General features: G+C 39.5%; 4 protein-coding genes across 6 annotated transcripts; 2 read left to right on the plus strand and 2 right to left on the minus strand.

Moving 5' to 3' along the window:
* Window positions 1–909: 909 nt before the first annotated feature.
* On the minus strand, window positions 910–17,168 carry LOC100114546 (ubiquinone biosynthesis protein COQ4 homolog, mitochondrial). Of its 3 annotated transcripts, none has more exons than XM_008219242.4 (5): window positions 16,913–17,168; window positions 16,109–16,260; window positions 12,915–13,264; window positions 12,614–12,837; window positions 910–1,128 (listed from the first exon to the last, which is right to left on the minus strand). In XM_008219242.4, exons 2-5 carry the CDS (start codon window positions 16,185–16,187, stop codon window positions 978–980), a joined length of 804 nt encoding a protein of 267 aa, XP_008217464.1. In that variant the 5' UTR covers window positions 16,188–16,260; window positions 16,913–17,168; the 3' UTR covers window positions 910–977. The 3 variants fall into 3 exon arrangements, with proteins under 3 accessions (XP_008217464.1, XP_016842120.1, XP_031784783.1); XM_031928923.2 differs by lacking the exon at window positions 910–1,128 and adding an exon at window positions 5,753–7,473 and having other exon boundaries at window positions 16,913–17,070; XM_016986631.3 differs by lacking the exons at window positions 910–1,128; window positions 16,913–17,168 and adding an exon at window positions 2,992–4,263 and having other exon boundaries at window positions 16,109–16,261.
* On the plus strand, window positions 7,473–12,709 carry LOC107981281. The gene is made up of 2 exons (XM_031928888.1): window positions 7,473–12,474; window positions 12,594–12,709. Exon 1 carries the CDS (start codon window positions 8,300–8,302, stop codon window positions 10,271–10,273), a length of 1,974 nt encoding a protein of 657 aa, XP_031784748.1. The 5' UTR covers window positions 7,473–8,299; the 3' UTR covers window positions 10,274–12,474; window positions 12,594–12,709.
* LOC100114508 (UDP-sugar transporter UST74c) lies at window positions 14,048–17,149 on the minus strand. Its single transcript, XM_001599450.6, has 2 exons — window positions 16,913–17,149; window positions 14,048–16,260 (listed from the first exon to the last, which is right to left on the minus strand). Exon 2 carries the CDS (start codon window positions 15,972–15,974, stop codon window positions 14,994–14,996), a length of 981 nt encoding a protein of 326 aa, XP_001599500.1. The 5' UTR covers window positions 15,975–16,260; window positions 16,913–17,149; the 3' UTR covers window positions 14,048–14,993.
* Window positions 16,953–19,904, plus strand: LOC100114474 (glutamyl-tRNA(Gln) amidotransferase subunit B, mitochondrial). Its single transcript, XM_001599426.5, has 11 exons — window positions 16,953–17,077; window positions 17,172–17,439; window positions 17,770–17,917; window positions 17,984–18,097; window positions 18,169–18,341; window positions 18,416–18,564; window positions 18,646–18,881; window positions 18,962–19,150; window positions 19,220–19,353; window positions 19,425–19,548; window positions 19,635–19,904. Exons 2-11 carry the CDS (start codon window positions 17,327–17,329, stop codon window positions 19,851–19,853), a joined length of 1,599 nt encoding a protein of 532 aa, XP_001599476.2. The 5' UTR covers window positions 16,953–17,077; window positions 17,172–17,326; the 3' UTR covers window positions 19,854–19,904.
* The last annotated feature ends 106 nt before the right edge of the window (window positions 19,905–20,010 follow it).

A 20,010-nucleotide genomic window follows, 5' to 3' on the forward strand; every position in this document is an offset into this window, starting at 1 on the left:
GTAGCGCAACATTTTGAACATGTTATTGGCGATGTCGATGAGACAATCAGGCAATGGAATTTGTTGCACAGAGTTGAAATAAGTCCTCAAAAAAATGTCGTCGACTACTGGGTAGAAGTTTCTAAGATTAAAAGTGCTGACGGAGGTAGCAAATTTAAAAACATTTGTAACTTAGCGCTTGTATTATTCAGTTTGCCATCGTCAAACGCATCAGTAGAAAGAGTATTTTCGATTGTTAATATAGTTAAAGATAAGCTTAGGAATAAGTTGGAACTAATTATGGTCAAAGCCATTTTTGCGTGTTCGATGTACATACCAAATCGATTGTACGCATTTTACTCCCACTTCTGCTATGTTAAAATTGTTTAACTCCAAAGAACTTTATAAAAAAGTTAGTGAAAGTGAATAATTTCTAATTCGAATGTTTAGTGTAAGACATTGTAGTAATGTAACTTTTAGTATTTATTAAAATAGACCTCCGTCCAATAATCAAAAGATTTATTCATATTTTTTTAAAACTTGCTATGCGTGGAATAGGCGAGTTTAATGGCTTTTAGTTTAACATTGGAGTTGTTGATTATACGCATACTGTGAATGAGGTTATTTTTATTTTCAATCAGTGTTGAGTCGCTGTTGGCTCCGGGTTCCTTATATACCCGAGTTGCTCCCTCTCTCCTGTGTTACATGCACGCACGCCATCTACCCGCGCATAGGTAGACTATTTACATTTGGCTACTAGGGCCACTCGGTCGGTAACTTGCCTACGCTAGGCAAGTTATCTGTTGCTGTTCTCTTATCCCCGGGCTGGGCCTGCCGTCACAATCTGTATTTGAAAATAACTTAATTTATAGATAACTAATTCCTAAAAGAAATTGTTACATTTATCGCAACGGTTTGAATGCAAACGAATAAGAAATTAAATTATTTATTAATATTTAGAAAAAAACTATACATATAACATATAATTGCTTAATAATCTACACAAGCCGTTTAATATTCATTTCTTTATGAAAATCTTCGAGAGGCTGTTCCCATCTTTCTTCGAAGTACACACCCAACAAAAACTTGGCATTTTTACCTGTTTGCACAGCCCAAGGAAGATGATAATTCAGGTAAAGCTTCCGCTGCCTGAAATTTAATACACAATAGTACATTATGCAACAAGTGACTTAAGTTGTAAATTATTCCTGCGGGTGGGTTTACTGCTAGTGCTTTATTCACGACTGAACTGTGTAGCCACTTTATTTCTTGAAAAGTGGGACCTACTCAGCCACATTTTAAAATGTTAAACATTTTTCAGATTTTGCGGGAATAAAATTAATTTGCGGGAATAAGGTAAATTTGCGGGAATAAAGTAAATTTGCGGGAATAAAGTAAATTCGCGGGATTAAAATGCTACCTTTGTCCCGCTTTTCGGGGAATAAAGTTTCTACGAAGTCGTGAATAATAGAATTTTATGGCACTGCGCGGCATAAATCCGCATTTTTATACGGAGAGAAATGTATCACTAAATATTCCTACAATTTTTATCAAAAATTACTATACCAATATAGTAAAGAGGTCACAAACTCAACTTATAGTAAATTTGTAAAATTTGGTGTAGTAAAATTTCAAATCATCAAATTTTACTATACTACATAGCAATTTTTACTATACCGCATACCAAATTTTATGAATACTAAATTTAAAAAGAAATATATTTGTGTCCCTTTCATTTTGTCATCTGTTAATGTTTCTTCTTTTATTTATGTTTGTAGCGTGTTGGAGGGGAGAACTTTCATCATTTATTTGTCACATGCAGTTTAAGAACGAAAGTCGCGAATTTCTGTCGTCGGGTTAATTTACGACGAATTTTTGAGCTCTGTCGATAACTTTTTATCGACGGAACACAGCGAATCAGAGCGAATTGCAATTTTTACTATACTGGTATAGCAATTTTTGATAAATGTATATATAGTAAATTTTCACACAAACGTACTAAATTTTCTGCATAGGTCCGAGTTGGTGCCCCGATTAGTATACAGTATAGTAATTTTTAGTGATACATTTCTCTCCGTGTAGCACTACGCGGCATAAATCCGCATTTATAGCACTACGTGCCATAAATTCACATTTAAATCACGCCCATCCGTGACATAAATTTGCATTTAAGTTACGACTATCCGTGGCATAAGTTAGTCCTTTTACGCACCGTGCATATCTTTATGGTCTTTATGGGCCCTGCATACCTTTATGGTCTTTATAATGATCTTTATGTCCCAGCGGCTTATATACGCCATGCCGTGTAAAGTACGACTTATGCCACTATCGTCGTAATGTGCTCCCTGGTAGAAATCGATATCAGTTTAAAGCTACAACATACCACGTATTACTAGAGATGGGCGAAAAATAGGTCCATTTTTTGACCAGCGATGAAACGCTTTTTCGGACATTTTTTACGCATTCATTGGAGTAAGATAGAGTCATACCGTATTACAAGGTGAAGTTATAGGGAAGCTCGCAAGCTTTTAGGTTGTGGAGTCGTAAATTAAAGATGACACACTCTAGTTTTAATTCAACACTTGTAGCTTTATTGAGAGTTGGCGAAGCTAACACGTCCGAATCCTTCGACGGGTGCGACGAGAGAGGAAAAATGCTCGAATTGATATGCAAATTGGACGTACGCGTCAGCTATACTACGTTCATCAAACGCGACACTAATATAGTTCAAACGCGCGAAGATTTAAAAGGTTAAATTATTAATTGTACATTACATAAACTTTACATCACAAGGAATTTTCAAGCTTGTAAAAATAGATTTCATTGTCTAAAGCAATGCACAGATGATAGCTAGTCGATGGCCACGAAAGTACTACTTACGCAAAATAAGTCGGGTCAAAAAAGTGAAAAAATAAGAAAATCACAAATATCTGCGTATGTCGTGCTGGTATAACTCTAATTGACTGTTAATTGTGTAAACCGTTTGGAAATCGATTAAAATCCGTAAGCCTCTGATGCAGGAGTAGGTGCGAGTGGATTAGGTTATAATAATTGAGACACACTTGTATACTGGTAAAGAGAATATATTTATGTCCGATGCGTGTGCTAGGAGAATCGGAGCTAGACTAGTTTGATTGTAAGCAAAAGGAGAGAAGCCAAGCCAGCTATATATCGCAGCACAATACGTGTATACATAAACATAGGCGGGAATTTTAATTGCTATACAAATATATTACAACATCCTCCCTCAATTGAAATTCTCCGCTGTTTACAAAGAAAAATCAGAAAGACTTTTAACAAACAACAGTTCGAATAATTAACATAAAAAAGAAAGAATTACAAAAGTTTCAGCCCTACATCTTGATTAAACTTGACAAGCTTTGTACTTGAGACTGCTTTGGTGAGAGGATCAGCCACCATGTCCTCTGAGCTTGTAAACTTCACCTCCAAGACTTCTTTTTCAATATTGTCCTTTAGGAAATGATGTCGAACGTTCACGTGCTTGGTTCGTGAACTGAATTTTGCGTTTTTACATAAGTCGATTGATCCTTTGTTATCACAATAAACAATGAGCGGTCTATTGCGAATAATCTCAAGTTCCATTCCAAGGTTTCTTAGCCAGATTGCCTCCTGCCCCGCGACTGTGAGAGACATATACTTCGCTTCGGTGGGTGATATGGCCACCGTCTGTTGTCGCTTGCTCAGCCAACTCACAGCTCCTCCCTGCATTGTAAAAACGTATCCGGATATGGATCTGGCGTCATGTGGGTCTGGTGCGTAACTCGCATCGCAGTAACCAGTGATATGGTTATCATAATCTCTTGTATATCGAAGACACATTGTTTTGGTTTTTTGAAGATATCTTAAGATTCTTTTTACTGCTTCCCAGTGTTTAAAATTAAAACAGTTATTGAAGCGACTAACTGTGCTTACAGCATATGCTAAATCGGGTCGAGTAGCTTGTGTTAGGTAAATAAGCGCTCCAACTGCGCTTTGATACGGTATTCGCTTCAATTTCTCAATATCTGTTTCACTGTTTGTTCCACTGTTGGAGGAGCCGGATTCAGATCTGCTGCTATTTCCATGGGAGTAGAAATATCCTTGCAATCTTCCATGTTGAAGCGTTTCAAAATGTCTTCGATGTAGTTCGGTTGACTTAATGATATAGTTCCTCTTTCTCGATCGCGAGCAATGTCTATACCCAGGCATCTTTTGACCGGTCCGAGATCCTTGATGGAGAAGGCCTTTTCCAGTGACTCCTTAAGCGACTGCATATAATCAATGCTGTTTGAAAAAATTAGTATGTCGTCAACAAAGACCGCCACAATTATCATTTTCATTTTATTATAATAAAAATATATGCAGGAGTCGAATTCTGATTGTTTTAAGTTCAAGGACCTGAGAGTTCCATTAAGCTTTTGGTTCCAAGCGCGGCTTCCCTGTTTTAAGCCATATAGCGCCTTTTTCAATCTACATACCTTACTTTCCTGGTCTTGTGGGATAAAACCCTCTGGTTGTTGTAGGTAAATTACCTCCTTAAGCTCTCCATGCAAAAAAGCGGTGTCGACATCGAGATGAGTGATGAGTAAATCCACTCGTGTAGCGAAGGAAAAAAGTAGACGCAGCGATGTAAATCTCACGACGGGCGAATACGTATCTTCGAAATCGTATCCTTTTAACTGGGAATATCCTTTCGCTACCAACCTTGCCTTATAGCGCGTTGACCCGTTGGGGTTGATCTTTTTCTTGTAGACCCATTTAGATCCTACAAGATTTGCGTTGGCTGGTAAATCGCAAAGGTCCCATGTACCGGCTTGGATTATGGAGTTGTATTCAGCCTCCATGGCTGTCCACCATTGATATTTTTCTCCTCCATTTACGGCCTGATTGAAGTTTTGTGGTTCATTGGGATCGCTGGTGACAGAAAAAAGCACGTAATCGTCTAGTCGCTTCGGTTTCTTCCTTGGTCGTTGAGATCTACGCTGCTTGTGACCGGTTTCTGTGTCGGTATCTGAGCTGGATTCGTTTCCATCAGACTGTGGTTCATTCGATGGTTGACTACAGGATGACTTTTGAGTTTGACCTTCAGAGGCGGTTATCTCGATTGAAAGGTCCTGATTATCCGGATCTGTAGGGAGGGGAGTATCTTCCTTTGTATTGTCTTCTTCAGACGCACCAACAGGTAAGTATACAATATCTGACTTTTTACTATTTACAGGTTCTTCTTGAAAAATTACGTCTCGAGCAGATATAACTTTCTGAGATTTAGGGTCCCAAAGTCTGTACCCTTTCTGCTTGGAGCAATAACCAATCATTATGCATTGCGTGGCTCTTGGTTCGAGCTTGTCTCGTTGTGGCTGAGGTATATACATAAAAGCCTTTGATCCGAAGACTCTTAGATTGGAGAGGTCCGGTCTGCTGCCTGTCCAGAGATGCTCCGGCGTTAATCCGTTTAACGATCGTTTGGGTGAGCGATTACAGATATATGCGGCTGTGGCAACCGCTTCAGCCCAAAACTTTCTTGGCAGCTCCGACTCCAGGAGCATACATCGGGCCTTGTCCAGTAGGATGCGATTAACGCGCTCTGCGCGCCCATTTTGCTGTGGGTTGTGCGGAATTGTCGTTTGATGGCAAATTCCTTTGGAGTCTAGTATAGCTTTTAGTCGATCGTTGACGTACTCTGTTCCATGTCGGTTCGGAGTACTTTTATTTTCTCCTCGCATTGGTTTTCGACGTAGGCTATAAAATGAACAAAAATATTTGGTACTTCATCTTTAGTTTTTAAGAAATAAATAAACATTTTTCTGGAATAGTCGTCTATAAACGATAGAAAATATTTTGCGTTACCAATCGAAGGTTCAGGGACATAACATAAATCGCTATGTACAAGCTGTAAGTTTTTATCAGCCTTTTTTTTTTGTTGATCTTGAAGGGCTTCTTCGAGAGTTTACCCATGATGCATGTATCGCAAGACGATAGTTTGATATCACCCGTAAAGTTGATTCCTGTGGCAGCATGGTCTCGCAATTCTCGAAGATATGGCGCGTTCATGTGTCCTAATCTCCTGTGCCAAATGTCGATACTCGTTGTTGATGTTTTCGTTGTGCTCGAAGCTGTTTCTGTGTGCGTGGTTGTGTATAGTGCGACGCTGCTTCTGCCTTCGGTTAGCTTTACAATATAAATATTATTCTTATCTAATTCGGCTTTAAGTACGGTTTGACCTTTATTGTCTGTTACTAAGCAGAACGTATTCTTAAACGTGACTATATATCCATTTCGCGTTATATTACTTACTGACATTAAATTTGCACTTATCTCCGGTACGTATAGCACTCGCTGTAGCTTTATTTTGCTATTATAGTCTTTCTCGGCGCTATCGAGCATTACGTCTCCCTCTCCTTTCACAACTGCTCTAGTATTGTTAGCAGCAGTTAAGTTTGCTGTGGAGCTTTTGTGAAGATTCTCAATTATGTTCACATCGTTGCATATGTGTTTGGACGCACCGGAATCTAAAATCCATTTATTTTTGTAGTCCCTTTTATCGATAGACGCGAAGCTTAAAAATGCGCACACCACTTCGTCGTTGTCGTCGCAATTTTCGTTTTCTGGATAGTCATCAGTCTCTTCTGTGTTGACTATATTTGCGCTCGGCGCTCGTCGTCGCGGAGCGGTACAGTCGCGAGAAAAATGACCAAACTTGTTGCAATTATAGCAACGCGGTTTTTGTCGCGAGTCCCCGTTTGAGCGTGGTGGGTTTATTGGTGTTGGATTGCGGTAGCGGTTCGAGTGTGCGAGAAAACTTGAGGTTGCGGCGTCGTCTATCGTTTCGCTCTGTCCATGTTCTTGAATCAATTTTGTTTTCACTAAATCAGAGCTTAGCTTTATTCCGGAGCTCCCTAGTGCCATTATCATTGGTTTAAACGAGTCTGATAGTCCTGCTAATAGAAGCATAGCGACCCATTCGTCCGGTAGCTTCATTCCTATTGCACTTAGCTGATGCGCGGCGGTTATTATTTTATTTACATAACTTTCCATTGACGAACAATTTGCCAACTGCGTTGTTGCGACTTCTCGGAGCAATCCAACTTTTCTTTCAAGTCCGTTATCGTCGAATGCTGCTTGTAAATTTTTCCAAGCCGTTTGTGCGGTGGTTGCTTGAGTCACGTGGACGTAGATGATGGGGTCAATGGCCAGAATAATTTTTGCGCGGGCTTTTGAATTCTTTGTAGCGTCCGAATTTATCTCTTTATCCGGTAGGGCTTCTATTGTATCCCACAATTCTTCTAACTGTAAGTACGCCTGCATTGCGATCGACCACGAATGGTAATTTGCTCGGCCAGTGAGACGCTCTACTGGAATATACGAATTTGGATGTGTGCGGCTTGCCATCTTTCTTGCGGTTCTCTGTGCGGCAGTTTTTGTTTCTCGGAGTGTGATCAATTCTTTTTCTCAGCCGGTAATTTTCGGTCGTACCTCGTTTCCTGGGCCCATAACCTGATGCAGGAGTAGGTGCGAGTGGATTAGGTTATAATAATTGAGACACACTTGTATACTGGTAAAGAGAATATATTTATGTCCGATGCGTGTGCTAGGAGAATCGGAGCTAGACTAGTTTGATTGTAAGCAAAAGGAGAGAAGCCAAGCCAGCTATATATCGCAGCACAATACGTGTATACATAAACATAGGCGGGAATTTTAATTGCTATACAAATATATTACAACAGCCTCTTTGAAATTAGTGTACGACACAAGGAATAATATCAATACAAAAGATTTAAGGTTATGTCCATTCCAACAAATGCTCAAGAAATGGAAGAAAAAGCGTTTCATCGCAAGTAATGACTAGTCTATTTCTCATAGTCATTTCATATTTTCCAGCCCATTTTTAATATTCATATTTCTACCAGGGCTATTTCATAATGTGGGAATGCGTGTTTAGTGGGTACGTATACCATGTGCCGGTAAGAGAGAGAGAGAGAGAGTCTATGAGAAACCTTAAGATCGAAAGAGGACTTCCGTTTTGGCGCCAAACCGAACGGACGTGCTTTTTGTGCTCTCTCAATTTACGAGTGTTTCAACTGTTTTTCAACTATCTAAAGTGCTTGTGCGCGTCAACAACATCGACGCCCTTATTTTAATTATTATTCTTTTGAACTTTTCTTCTCTCTTCTCTCTCATCTATCTTTTTGTTAACCTGTTTCCGCCACCTAACCTCCAACCGGCGACGGGGGGCCGTCGGCCCTTCTCACCGTCACACCAATCCACTTCTCAGCACCACGTACCCTTCTCCCCTATTTCTCCTCAATCTCCTGCTATCGCCATGCCCATTCAGTCCAATCTCGACGACCTTTCTAACTCTGTTCTCCCTGGAACCTCCCCCAACTCTAACACTTTCACTCTCCCCCATCCCCCCATCAGTCAAAATATTTTCATCCAAACTGACCGCCTCACATCTGCATCCTCAGATGAGAAAACCCTGTCGCAATCTAATCTCACCACCTTTACAGATGGCATCTCTGATATAACTATGACCTACAAGGACCATGCGTCTCAGCCCACCTCTGGTAAGAGAAGAGCTAGCGACCGGTCTGACTTCTCAGCTGCCCACAACGAAACCTCCAACTACGACTCTCGCCCCAAGAAAGCTGCAACTTCCCATAACAGCTCCAAGAATTCATCGCTGGCTGCCACAACAGCCTCCAATACCTCTTCAACCTCCACGTCTTCAGTCTCAACTGACACCCTTCAAGTTCCTGCTGCCTCTGTACCTGCAGGTAAAATAAACGTCACCACTGACAACAGCAACAGCACCGCCACCATCACTGCCAACAAGGAGCTTCCTACAAAGAGGCCACCGTCTCTCTACTCCCTCCACAACCAAGGCCCATTGATCATCTTCGCCGAACCCATAGACCCTCAACTGGTTAAGGGTCACTTGCATCCCACCACAATAGGCAGGTTAATCGCCTCTAAGCACCAAGGTAATATCGTTTCAATTTCCTCCTCTGGCTCTCTCAAGATTTCCATTACTCTATCGAACCGCTTCTCCGACAACTCTCTACTACTAGACCCCAACTTCAAAGAACAAAACTTGCGCTTTTCTGTTCCTCTTAATCGTCTCAACAGGCAAGCCATCATCAGGGACGTCCCAACGGACATCTCGGACGACGTCATCTTACAAGAACTTCAGGCAGCCTCCTATTCCTCCACCTCTTTCAAGGGCATCAAAGCTGAAAGGTTCAACCGAAGGATCACTCTTCAGGACAACACCACCAAGCTAGTTCCCTCTAAAACAATTCGCCTCACTTTCGAAGGCCAACATCTCCCTAGCTTTATTAACTTATTCTACGTTAGATACCCCATTCAAGTTTACATTCAGCCTGTTAAAATGTGTTTGAACTATTTCAGATATGGTCATCTCAAAACCCAGTGCAGGAGCAAACCCATCTGCGAAAGATGTGGCCAGCCCTCTCATCCCTCAGTCAGCGAATGCCCATGTGCAGCAGCTCAACCCATCTGCGTTAACTGCGGCCTCAATCACCTCCCCAAGGACAAGTCCTGCCCTGAGTGGATATTTCAGCAGCAGCTTCATTCGTTCGCTGCTACCAACAACCTCTCCCTGAACGACGCTCTCTCACACGTTTTACGCACTAACCCCCCGGAACACAACTCAAGAACTTGCCCCAAATCACGCCGCACCAACCACCCCGGACCTCCACTCGCGCCCCCTCCTCTGTTCTTTAACCCCCACTCTGACTCCGCTTCTCCTCCGACAACACCACCGGTTTCTTCTTCCAGCAACTCCCCCTGCGGGCATTCTTCCCCTTCGTACGCTTCAGTCATTCGCTCATATAGACCACCAGTCAATGGGTCTCCCCCCCATAACCGTACATCTACCCCCAAGCCTCCCTCGCGCCCACCAGGCTTCTCGCAACGCACCCCCTCTCTCTCTTCTGAACATATCAATTGCCTCTTCTCCCCCAACGGCCGCCCTCTGGCCCTCAGCCAACTCAATTCCTCCACCTCTGCCCCCATCTCCCCCGTGGACCTCGCTTTCTCTTCTGAACTTGATCCACCAGCCACAGCCCCCACTGAAACACCCCAACCGTCTTCACCGCTGCTACCACCCCCGCCGTCAGACCCCAATGCCTCCGTTAGCTACCTCCTTAAGATCATTTTCGAGCTCTTAATTCCTCTTTTATCTAAAGCAGGCTTCCAACAAACCGCTTCCGACATTTCTTCGCTTCTCCAACACTCTCTTATCTCGAATAATGGCTCTACACTCTCAATCTAAAGACCTTCGCATCCTCCAATGGAACTGCCTTTCTTTTAGATAGCGCAGAGCCTCCATACAAGAACTTTCAGAAAACTATGACGTAATTATTCTTCGCGAAACGTGGCTCAATCCCCTCGACAATGCCTCCTTGAAATGCTTCGTCATTGTCCGCAATGACAGGCCAGTAGGCAGAGGAGGTGGCACCGCCATCTGTATTCGCAATTCTATCCCTTTTAACGTGATCACCACCTATAATTCCACCCACAATCTCGAATCTAATGCTGTCTCTATTATTACTTCTCAAGGTGAGCTCCTCATCGTTTCCGCCTACAGGCCCCCCAACTCGACTTTCGACAACATCCACCTCCAAAGACTTCTCTCTTCTATCGATACCTTTAATTCTATTCTCCTAGCAGACGACTTCAACTGCCACAATGTTGCCTGGGGCAGCAGCTCCACCTGCAACCTAGGGGACTATCTTCTCAATTTCCTTTCTGATAACAACCTTTTAATTGCCAACAACGACTCCCCCACCTACTTGAATAGAAGAAACCCCGACAATTCCTCGTGCTTGGACCTCGCCTTTATCTCTCCCCATCTCTTCTCCATTTGCTCTTGGTCAGCCTTAGAAGACAATCTTCTAAGTGACCACTATCGCATTTCAATCTCTTTGGGCATACCCGCCCCCTTTGCCTCCTTCCGCTCACATTGCCCTAACTACCGTCGTATTTCCTCCGCAAACTGGATCGCTTTCGAAAACTCTCTGTCAGAGCTCCTCACTGACTTTTTCCCTGACAACGCCTCACCATCTGAAAGGTACGAGGCCCTCACTTCTTTTATCCTTCGGACTATCGAAGACTTCATCCCCGTCTCTCGTTCATCAAACAAACGTCCCAAAGACCCCGAACCTCCCTGGTGGAACGAGGACTGCTCTCAAGCCGAAATTGCTAGAAAGGCAGTTTACACCGAACTTCTTTCCGTTGAAGATCACGCAAGAACCGTATTCACCCAAGCAAAAAAAGACTCTTATCGCGATACACGTTCTTCATTGACCCCTCGTTCTGACCCCAAAAAGTTCTGGGACCTTATTCAAAGGTTCAGACACCGCAACCTCGGCGCTTCTAACGCTCGGAACAACATGGCCAATATAGCCAAACAAAACGACCTAATTCCCTCTATCTACCCTCCTTCATGTCTCTACCCCAACTTCCCCTCTGTTTTCACCCCTTCTCTTCTCACTAACAATCTCTTTTGCAAACCCTTCTCTCGCACCGAACTCGAAATCGCCGTCAACCAGTGCATTGCCAAGACCAACTCGGCTCCTGGTTTAGATAAAATTGATAACCTCCTCATCTCTCACTTTCCAGATATCATTTATGAGCATCTTCTCTCCATCTTCAACGATTTCTTCTTGAAAGGTGAATTTCCGCCTTCATGGAAAGAATTTCTAGTTTTTTTCATCCCTAAAGGCAACACCGGCAAATTCCGACTATCTCTCTTGCTCAATCTCTCCTCAAAATCTTTGAAAGACTGATTCTTCGCAGGCTCAACTGGTGGCTCGAGAGATACGAGATCATCCCTCGCTACCAGTTTGACTTTTGCAAACGTCGCTCTTGCTCCGACAACCTCTCTATTTTCACCTGCTCCATCTATTCTAGCTTTGTTAATAACTCTTACACTGTGGCCCTACTTTTAGACATCAAGGGCGCCTTCGACGGTGTCGACCCCGGCATTCTCAGCTTACATAACAAAAATCTTGTTGACTCTCCCTTATGTCCTTGCGGCGAAGACGATGAAGATCTCAACCACATCTTCTGGGCCTGTTCTCGTTTCGACACCCAACGCTCTCGTCTTCTTTTTTCTCTCGCAAAACGTAAAATATTTCCACCCTTTACAATCTCTTCTTTCATTCACCAACTACGCAATGATATTATTGAAATTCTCCTTCGCTTTTTAACCGATTGTGATCTCTATATCTAATTCCTCTATGTCCCTCTATCGGTCTCTCGGACTGCCTTGCCCTCTGTCAGCACTTCTCCAATGCTCTTTTGCCCTCTTTTACCCTCTTTTGCCAAGCCTTCGCCAAGCTACCCTCACCCCCCTCGATGCGCCGAGAGGGACAAGGCCCCGCCAAAGAAGCAGTCCCAGAGCGACCTCGAACGAGCGAACATCTAAGAGCCCTAAACAACCGAGCGAACCTAACGAGCGTATATTCAAGTGTATTTCTACTTTATTATTCACAATACAGTTTATTATTACTAGATTGTCCTATCGAGTTATTTATCACAACCCTGTAAGATCCACATTCCCACAATAATAATAAAGCAAATACTTTTAGCTTACAAAATGACTACTTACTTGGACTTGAGCCTCGCCGCGCCGAATATCGCTCCGGCGACGCACATGGGCAATCTCAGCTGCAGAGCCTCGACCCACTTGACGGTGACTTCGCCGAGCATCGTCGTCGGCATCAGGAGCATAGCGTGGAATATGTCGTGCACCTCCCGATACCTCTGCATAACGTACGCCAGCTCCAGGTCGTCGACAAACTGCACCGGCGATCTGTCGTCCGGCGATACTTTCTAAAACGTATTATTGAATTATTTACTATTTCAAAGTCTGTTCTGCATTTCCAGCTACTACTTATAGTCGAACTCACATTTGCCTCCAAAAAGTCCGAGTAGGTCTTGCCGACGGTGCCCTCGGGCAGTCCTTTGAGGTAGGCCAGATCGACGGTCTGGGTATTGATGCGAGGCTTCTCCGTGAGAATTCTCTGACCCTCGGCCGTCGTTAGCATTTGACTGCGGCAATGTCTGAGAGCCGGGTCACCGGTCGTTTCACCCAGGCAGGCGATCATGTCGCCGCGGAAGGGGTCCGTGATGGAGATAGTTGCCGAGCCCGCGGTGAGCAGAGCTCGCTGCAGCAGCGACAGGTCTACGTGGTGCTTTGCATAATGCTCGACGAATGCCTCGTACGAGTATCCCCTCGGCGAGCCCAGCTGATGGTCACCTGCGTGAATTAAATATTGTTTATCCAAAGATCGTTAGATATAATTTAATGAATAAGCTGTGGATAAAAAGCATCTCTATAACTATTATCGATCTAAATATTTAATATACCGTATTACTGACGCTAGATGTATAAAATTGTTGAAATCAAAATACGAAACTGTCTCAAAATCAAATTAGCCCCATACTCTCCCTTACACTTACTTTATTCAACTTGATTTATTAAAAAAAAAAAAAATTTAAACTATAATCATGAGTTTATTAAGTTACCAGAACAACGCCACGACAAGTTTGTTTAAAAAGTATAAATCATTTGAATTTGGGTGATATTTTTCATATGCGGCAAGTGTTATACATTTATACCAAGCTGATTGGCCAGTCAAAGTATCTAATTTCCGCTCGCACTGATATGCCCGCGTATAGACTTCGTGGAACTTGAATTCTTATCAGTAAATAAGGCACCGTTAGACAGATAATTGTAGTTATAAATATGTATATGTACTGAAGTATAATGATTCCGTTCTATTAACCGACAACCGAAATATTTGCGCAAATGCACTAATTACAAAGTGATCAAAAACTATTTAACAATGTAAGGTCGATGTTTAAAACTGCAAAATCAGACCCGAGTTTCTTTTATAAATATTCATAATGCATTATGGATAAGTAATGATTTTTTCGTGTATTCAATTAACGTTCAAATTTTTCTATAATCAATCTTTTTACGAATGTTGTATATTTATTGTATAAAGGGTAAAGTATTATCTACAAACAAATGCTTTGATTATATTTTCTTACAGTATTTATTTCCTTCTTTGTACACGTAACTTAGGAACATAATAAAACGTTATGTTACAATTTACAACTAATTAGATGGTCAAAATTAAATTTATCATTTGGCGTAAATAATCTTATAAGCCACTGTGTACTATGGCACGCAATGTTGTCCTGGTAACAGTAACTTAACTTTGGTACGAACAATTCGGTTTTAACATCACCTTTTATATCATTCGATATTTAATTTAATATCAACACAATGTATTTTCATTTGAGACTATTTTGTTATTCATTATTTCGAAAGACTTCGAAAAATAAGAAGTCTTCAAAGAAAAACGAAATGCAAAAAAAGTACTGTATAAATTAGCAAATGTTAAAACCGAATTATAACAAAATTTGCAACTTAACTGTCAAATCTGGCAAACTCGTGGTGCTTCACAACGCTGAGCGACTTTCACGTAATCACATAAAATACTAACTTAGAACGTAAAATTCAAAAATACTTAGAAGATGGGCTAATGGCACATGACAATCAGACCATTGCACGCATGACTATATACGTCTCAATCAAACATTCACTGGAAATGATACCGAAAAAATTGAAAAGATTGGAATTTCGATTCCATTTGTGACTATGATGCATTGATAATTACGAATAACATGACTTATATGGACTTGATCTTTTTTTTACAAAATTTTTGTAAAATCTACCTATACTTTTATAACTATTTACAAAAGGCAAGTAAAAATGGCATTTTATTATACACCATCAAGTTATGTGCGTTTTGAAGATGTTGATCATTGTATATTCTTTAACAATCGCGGAATCTTGACTCTTTAGAAATCAAAAGAGTTTAATCATTTTTAAATAAAATTTTTAAATTGAAATTCAACACTTCTTAAAAAAAATATTTTAGCAATTATGCTGTTCAAACAAAATTGCTATTCAAAGGTCATATAACTTGCATCTTATTATTTTGTTCTTCCGTCAAAGGAGAATACTTTGGCTCAGCAGGCTCTTTTCTGCGAAAAGTAACCCAAGTGTAAATTAAGCTACCTAACACACTTAAATTTAGTCCTACAAAATTGATCCAGGAGAATATATAATCTCCTCCTATGAGCATTCCTAAGTATGTAACGGATATATTTTTAAGACAACCAATTATTGTAGTAGTCAGGGCAGAGTTATAATACGTACAGAGAATAACACTATACGATAAAACAAAGCCCAAAAAGCAGGACATCACAAACTGAATTAGGAACAATGCATCAGTCCAGTGAGGGAACTGATATGCTTTAACAATATCACCTGTCCACCAAGATAATATAATAGTTGGTACAACCATAAACAGTGAATTATAATACATAAGACCATATTTTCCTAATTCCTTAGAGTCCAACTTTTTCTTCATATACACTCCGTTTGCCGCAGTGAAAAAATCATTTAGTAAAATAAAAACGTATCCCTCTAAATTAAAAGCTAAATCATTTGAGGCTGCTAGCAAAGCTCCCAGAATCATTGTGTAAACACTCAATTGTACAGATGTCCTTGCTTTCACTCCAAGTATGTAGTACTCACCAATCATTGTCATTAATATACTAAATCTACGTAGCACAGTAAACATTGGAAGACTAAGTTGCTTTGTTCCACCAAGACCAAAATTCATATTACATATGTAAATTAATGGCAATGGAAAGATTTTCTTAAACGTAGATCTTTCCAATCCAGGAAAATCAATATAGCCAAGAGCTTTGGCTATAAAAAGGACCATGACTGTGGCCAGCATTTGTCCTATACCTAATACTTGAAATGATGGAAAATCAAACGATGTTAGCACTGTCTTATTTACAACAGTTATCATCAATGATGATAAGCCATAGCCTAAGGCTGATGCAGCCTTATAGAATACTGTACTTTGATGTATCTTAAACATGATTGCAAATATTGTACTGATCTAGTATAGTTCTAGTATAACAATTGCACAAGCTGAATCTAATTACAAGTTCATTATTATCACGCTTGAAACACACGCTAATTGTTGATTATTTGCAGATTAAAAAAACGTACACATCGGTAATGCTATCTTCATCCTCTTTGCTCTGAAAATCATTGGCCCACGAGCACACCGTGAAATGGATGTAGACATATTAACTTATTTTTTTATACTGACTGATAAAACTTCAACTTGACAATAACATTTACAATCAATAGGTCACCTCCTGAAACAATAAGAATATGACAAGATTATGTATAAATGAATACTGACTAAAGAACAAATTTTTTTCAAAGAGAATCATTACACGGAGGTATATTTTAGTTGAGTACACAAGAAAGAGAGTAATACAGTAGTAAAAATACAGTAGAGAGTAAAAACCATACATTTCATCATGGCCAAATTAAATGTAAAAGCGGATAAACTTTGCTTATCCATCAGCTATAAAGTGAGTAAGAAGAGTTATGTCACTACTGCTGGAATGCTGTACATCTTATCTAGAATGTATAGATTCAAATCAAGGTACATACTTTTACATATAGAACTGACATTGCTTGCAAGTAGACACCATTCACTTTCTCAAAAATAAACCTTTAAATTCGATTAATATTCTAGGTTATTTACCGCAAAGACAATAAAAAAATGCAACAAAAACTTGATTGAATAGCGAAAGAAATAATGTAAGAAAATAATAATTATAAATTATTATTCTTCGAAAGTAAAGGAGCAACAATAATTAAAACACAAAACTCGCGCAGAGATTCTCTATAGACTAAGAACAAGCGCCTCTCACTTGCAACTGGTTACGCGCACAGTGTGTCGCCGTCGCCGATTAGCGCAAAGGAGCTTGTTAAAACGCGAAAAAATGTTGCAATTACCGTGGAAGAATATCTGGTATAGGTTTCCTTAGCGGACGAATTTGGAACGTCAAGCCTCCGCGATCATCCAGAGCGAAGTGCTAAAGCGTCGTATAAAGTGTGTATAATTGCTGAGCGAACTAACGTGCCGAAGGCCACGGAATGCGTGGCACGACTGAACTATAAGTAACTCCACTTTTCCGCATTCGGAGGTTATGTTTTCAATAACACACAGACTCAGCTCCGGCCTCCGGCCATTATTCATGTTCACATAAACAAGGAAGATGCAGCATGATGGTAGTGGTGTGAAATTACATATAGGAATGCCGCCGCCGCCGCCGCCGCCGCCGCCGCTGCCGCTGCCGCCGCTGCCGCCGCTGCCGTGCCGGCAATCAAATCAAATGTACAGTGTTTTTTTTACATACCAGCAAAAAGATGAAGTCATTTGCTATTCCACGGTTTCCCGTCAATGACAACGGCCTGAAGCAGAATTACTCATTTCTCAAGAGGTTTTTCTGTAATAAGGCAAAGGAGAAACCCAAGTCGAAGTAAGCCTTTATTGCGTGCAGCAAACATTTACTTCTGCTAGGTTACAATTTATTTCAATCTTTCACCACTGTATTTCTCTCAGTGAATTTTCTTATATTTCCTTTTGCGTTAAATCAGACTTGCTTATCAACAAATAACTTGTTATTGTCAACTTTTGTATATATAGTCAATCATTTAAGATTCATCAATCACATAGACTTGCTGATCATTTCATAACAATATCAAATAATAATAAATATTCAAATTTTTATTTGGCATATAATTTTAATTTCATCATCTATGTGTGTTGTAAATTGACCATTCTACTGATTAATTGTATATTTTTCAAGGGAAAAATGGAATGCTGTGGTGGGTTTGGAAATTCATGCACAGATCGCATCAAAATCAAAACTTTTTTCTGGAGCCAGCACGGAATATGGAAAGGCAGCTAACACATGTGTAGCTTTCTTTGATTGCGCAACACCAGGAACACTTCCTGTATGTTATATGCTTTTACCTTTAAAGATCTATAATTTGATTGTATAATACGGTTGTGAATTATAGGTTTTAAACAGAAGGTGTGTGGAAGCTGGTGTTCTGACAGCACTTGCATTATCATGCAAAGTCAATGAAATCTCATTGTTTGATCGAAAACATTACTTTTATGCAGATTTACCTGTAAGTATTTAAATTTAATTTTATGATGACAATTTATGCAATTTGCATTGTTTGTTGTATGTTGAAAATAGGCTGGTTACCAGATCACCCAGCAGCGACAACCTTTGGCTATCGATGGAGAACTCAAGTTTCACGTTTTCACTCCTGGAGTTCATAAAGAGCCTTACCTCAAATCATCTAAGTTAAAACAAATACAATTAGAGCAGGACAGTGGAAAATCGATACACGATGAACTTTCAAAAGTGTAATTTAGTTCCAATATGTTTATCGTAAAAATTTCTGAATAGTGTTTCAATTAATTACATATGTTTCATTTAGGAGTCTGATAGATTTGAATAGAGCAGGTGTACCATTGATGGAATTTGTATTTGAACCCGACTTAAGTGATGGAGAAGAAGCTGCAGCACTTGTCAAAGAACTTATGCTAATATTAGAAAGACTGAATACGTGTTCTTGCAGAATGGATGGTTTGCAGTTTTGAAATTTCCACATTAAGTTTTAAGAGTGAATAAAATAGTTTTGTTTTAGTAAGTCATGAATTATTTTAGAGGGAGCATTGCGAGTGGATGCTAATGTATCGATTAATAAACCAGATGAAGCTTTAGGTGTTAGAACAGAAGTAAAAAATATAGGAAGTGTGAGAGCAGTTGCTGCAGCTGTTAACTACGAAATCAAAAGACAAATAAAAGCTCGAGAAAGCGGAATTAAAATTACCAATGAAACAAGAGCATGGGATTCTGTGAATAATAAGACCGTTTCTATGAGAGATAAGGAAGAAAAACAGGCAAAAAAATTACGATTTTTTAAAATACGTTTAAATTTTAATACAAATTAATGTTTATTCTTTTTCATAAATATTAACAGGATTATCGTTTTATGCCAGAGCCAAATCTTCCACCTTTACATATTCACGTTCATAAAAAGTTTGAAAATAAATACAATTTAGTGGATGCTCCGTCCTTGCAAAAACAAATACCAGAAATGCCTGAAGAAACGCGAAAAAAATTGGCAACAAAGTTTTCTGTTCATAAGGCATTAATTCTTGTATTAGTTGTAAGTATGGTGATAACGTAATCCGCAAATGTTACTTTAAAATAATTCAGTGTTTGGTTTCTTTTTTAGAACGAGCCAAAATTGTTAGAATTGTTTACTTACATCATCAAAGATGAGAAGCGCACACCAAATTTAGTTGCAAAAACTTTATTAAACCAATTATTGCACTTTTTGTACAAAAACGATTTAGATTTTAATTATTGGTAAATTTCATCATGGACAAATTAAATTTCATTCATAAGCAGAGAACTAATTTATTATAACTCCTTTTTAGTACCAACATACGAGATCATCTCTGTGAATTGATGGATCTGCTAGAATCAGGTACAATTAACTTATTAGTGTTCCATAGAGTTTTAGAAGAAATTTTAAAAAATCCTAAGGATTTTCCTAGACAGGTCATTATTAACCTATTCAATTATATTATTTACTAATATTAATAAAACTATCTAATAATTAACTAAATAATCTACTAAAATTGTAGATAGTAGAAAGAAATGACTGGATTCAAATAACAGATGAAGCAGAATTACGCAAAATTTGTCGAGACACTCTAAACGAATATCCAAAAGAAGTTGAACTATATAAAAAGGGGAAACATAAGTTATTTAGATTCTTCATGAATCGTATAAAAAAATCCACAAATGAAAAAGCCAATTTGGGCCATGTTGAGAAAATATTAAAAAAAATGTTAGATGACTAAGTATTGTAAATAAAAGTGAATAAATCTGTTTATAAACGTTTTAACACGTCATTCATTTGTTAATTTACTACTACTAAATTTTGAAAATAATATTTAGCAAATTCTCTAATAAAACAAATCCTTATCTATATACAATAAGATAAATTATTCAAATATA

Source organism: Nasonia vitripennis, chromosome 1 (genome assembly GCF_009193385.2).
Source record: "Nasonia vitripennis strain AsymCx chromosome 1, Nvit_psr_1.1, whole genome shotgun sequence".
In the NCBI taxonomy this organism is placed as follows: domain Eukaryota; kingdom Metazoa; phylum Arthropoda; class Insecta; order Hymenoptera; family Pteromalidae; genus Nasonia; species Nasonia vitripennis.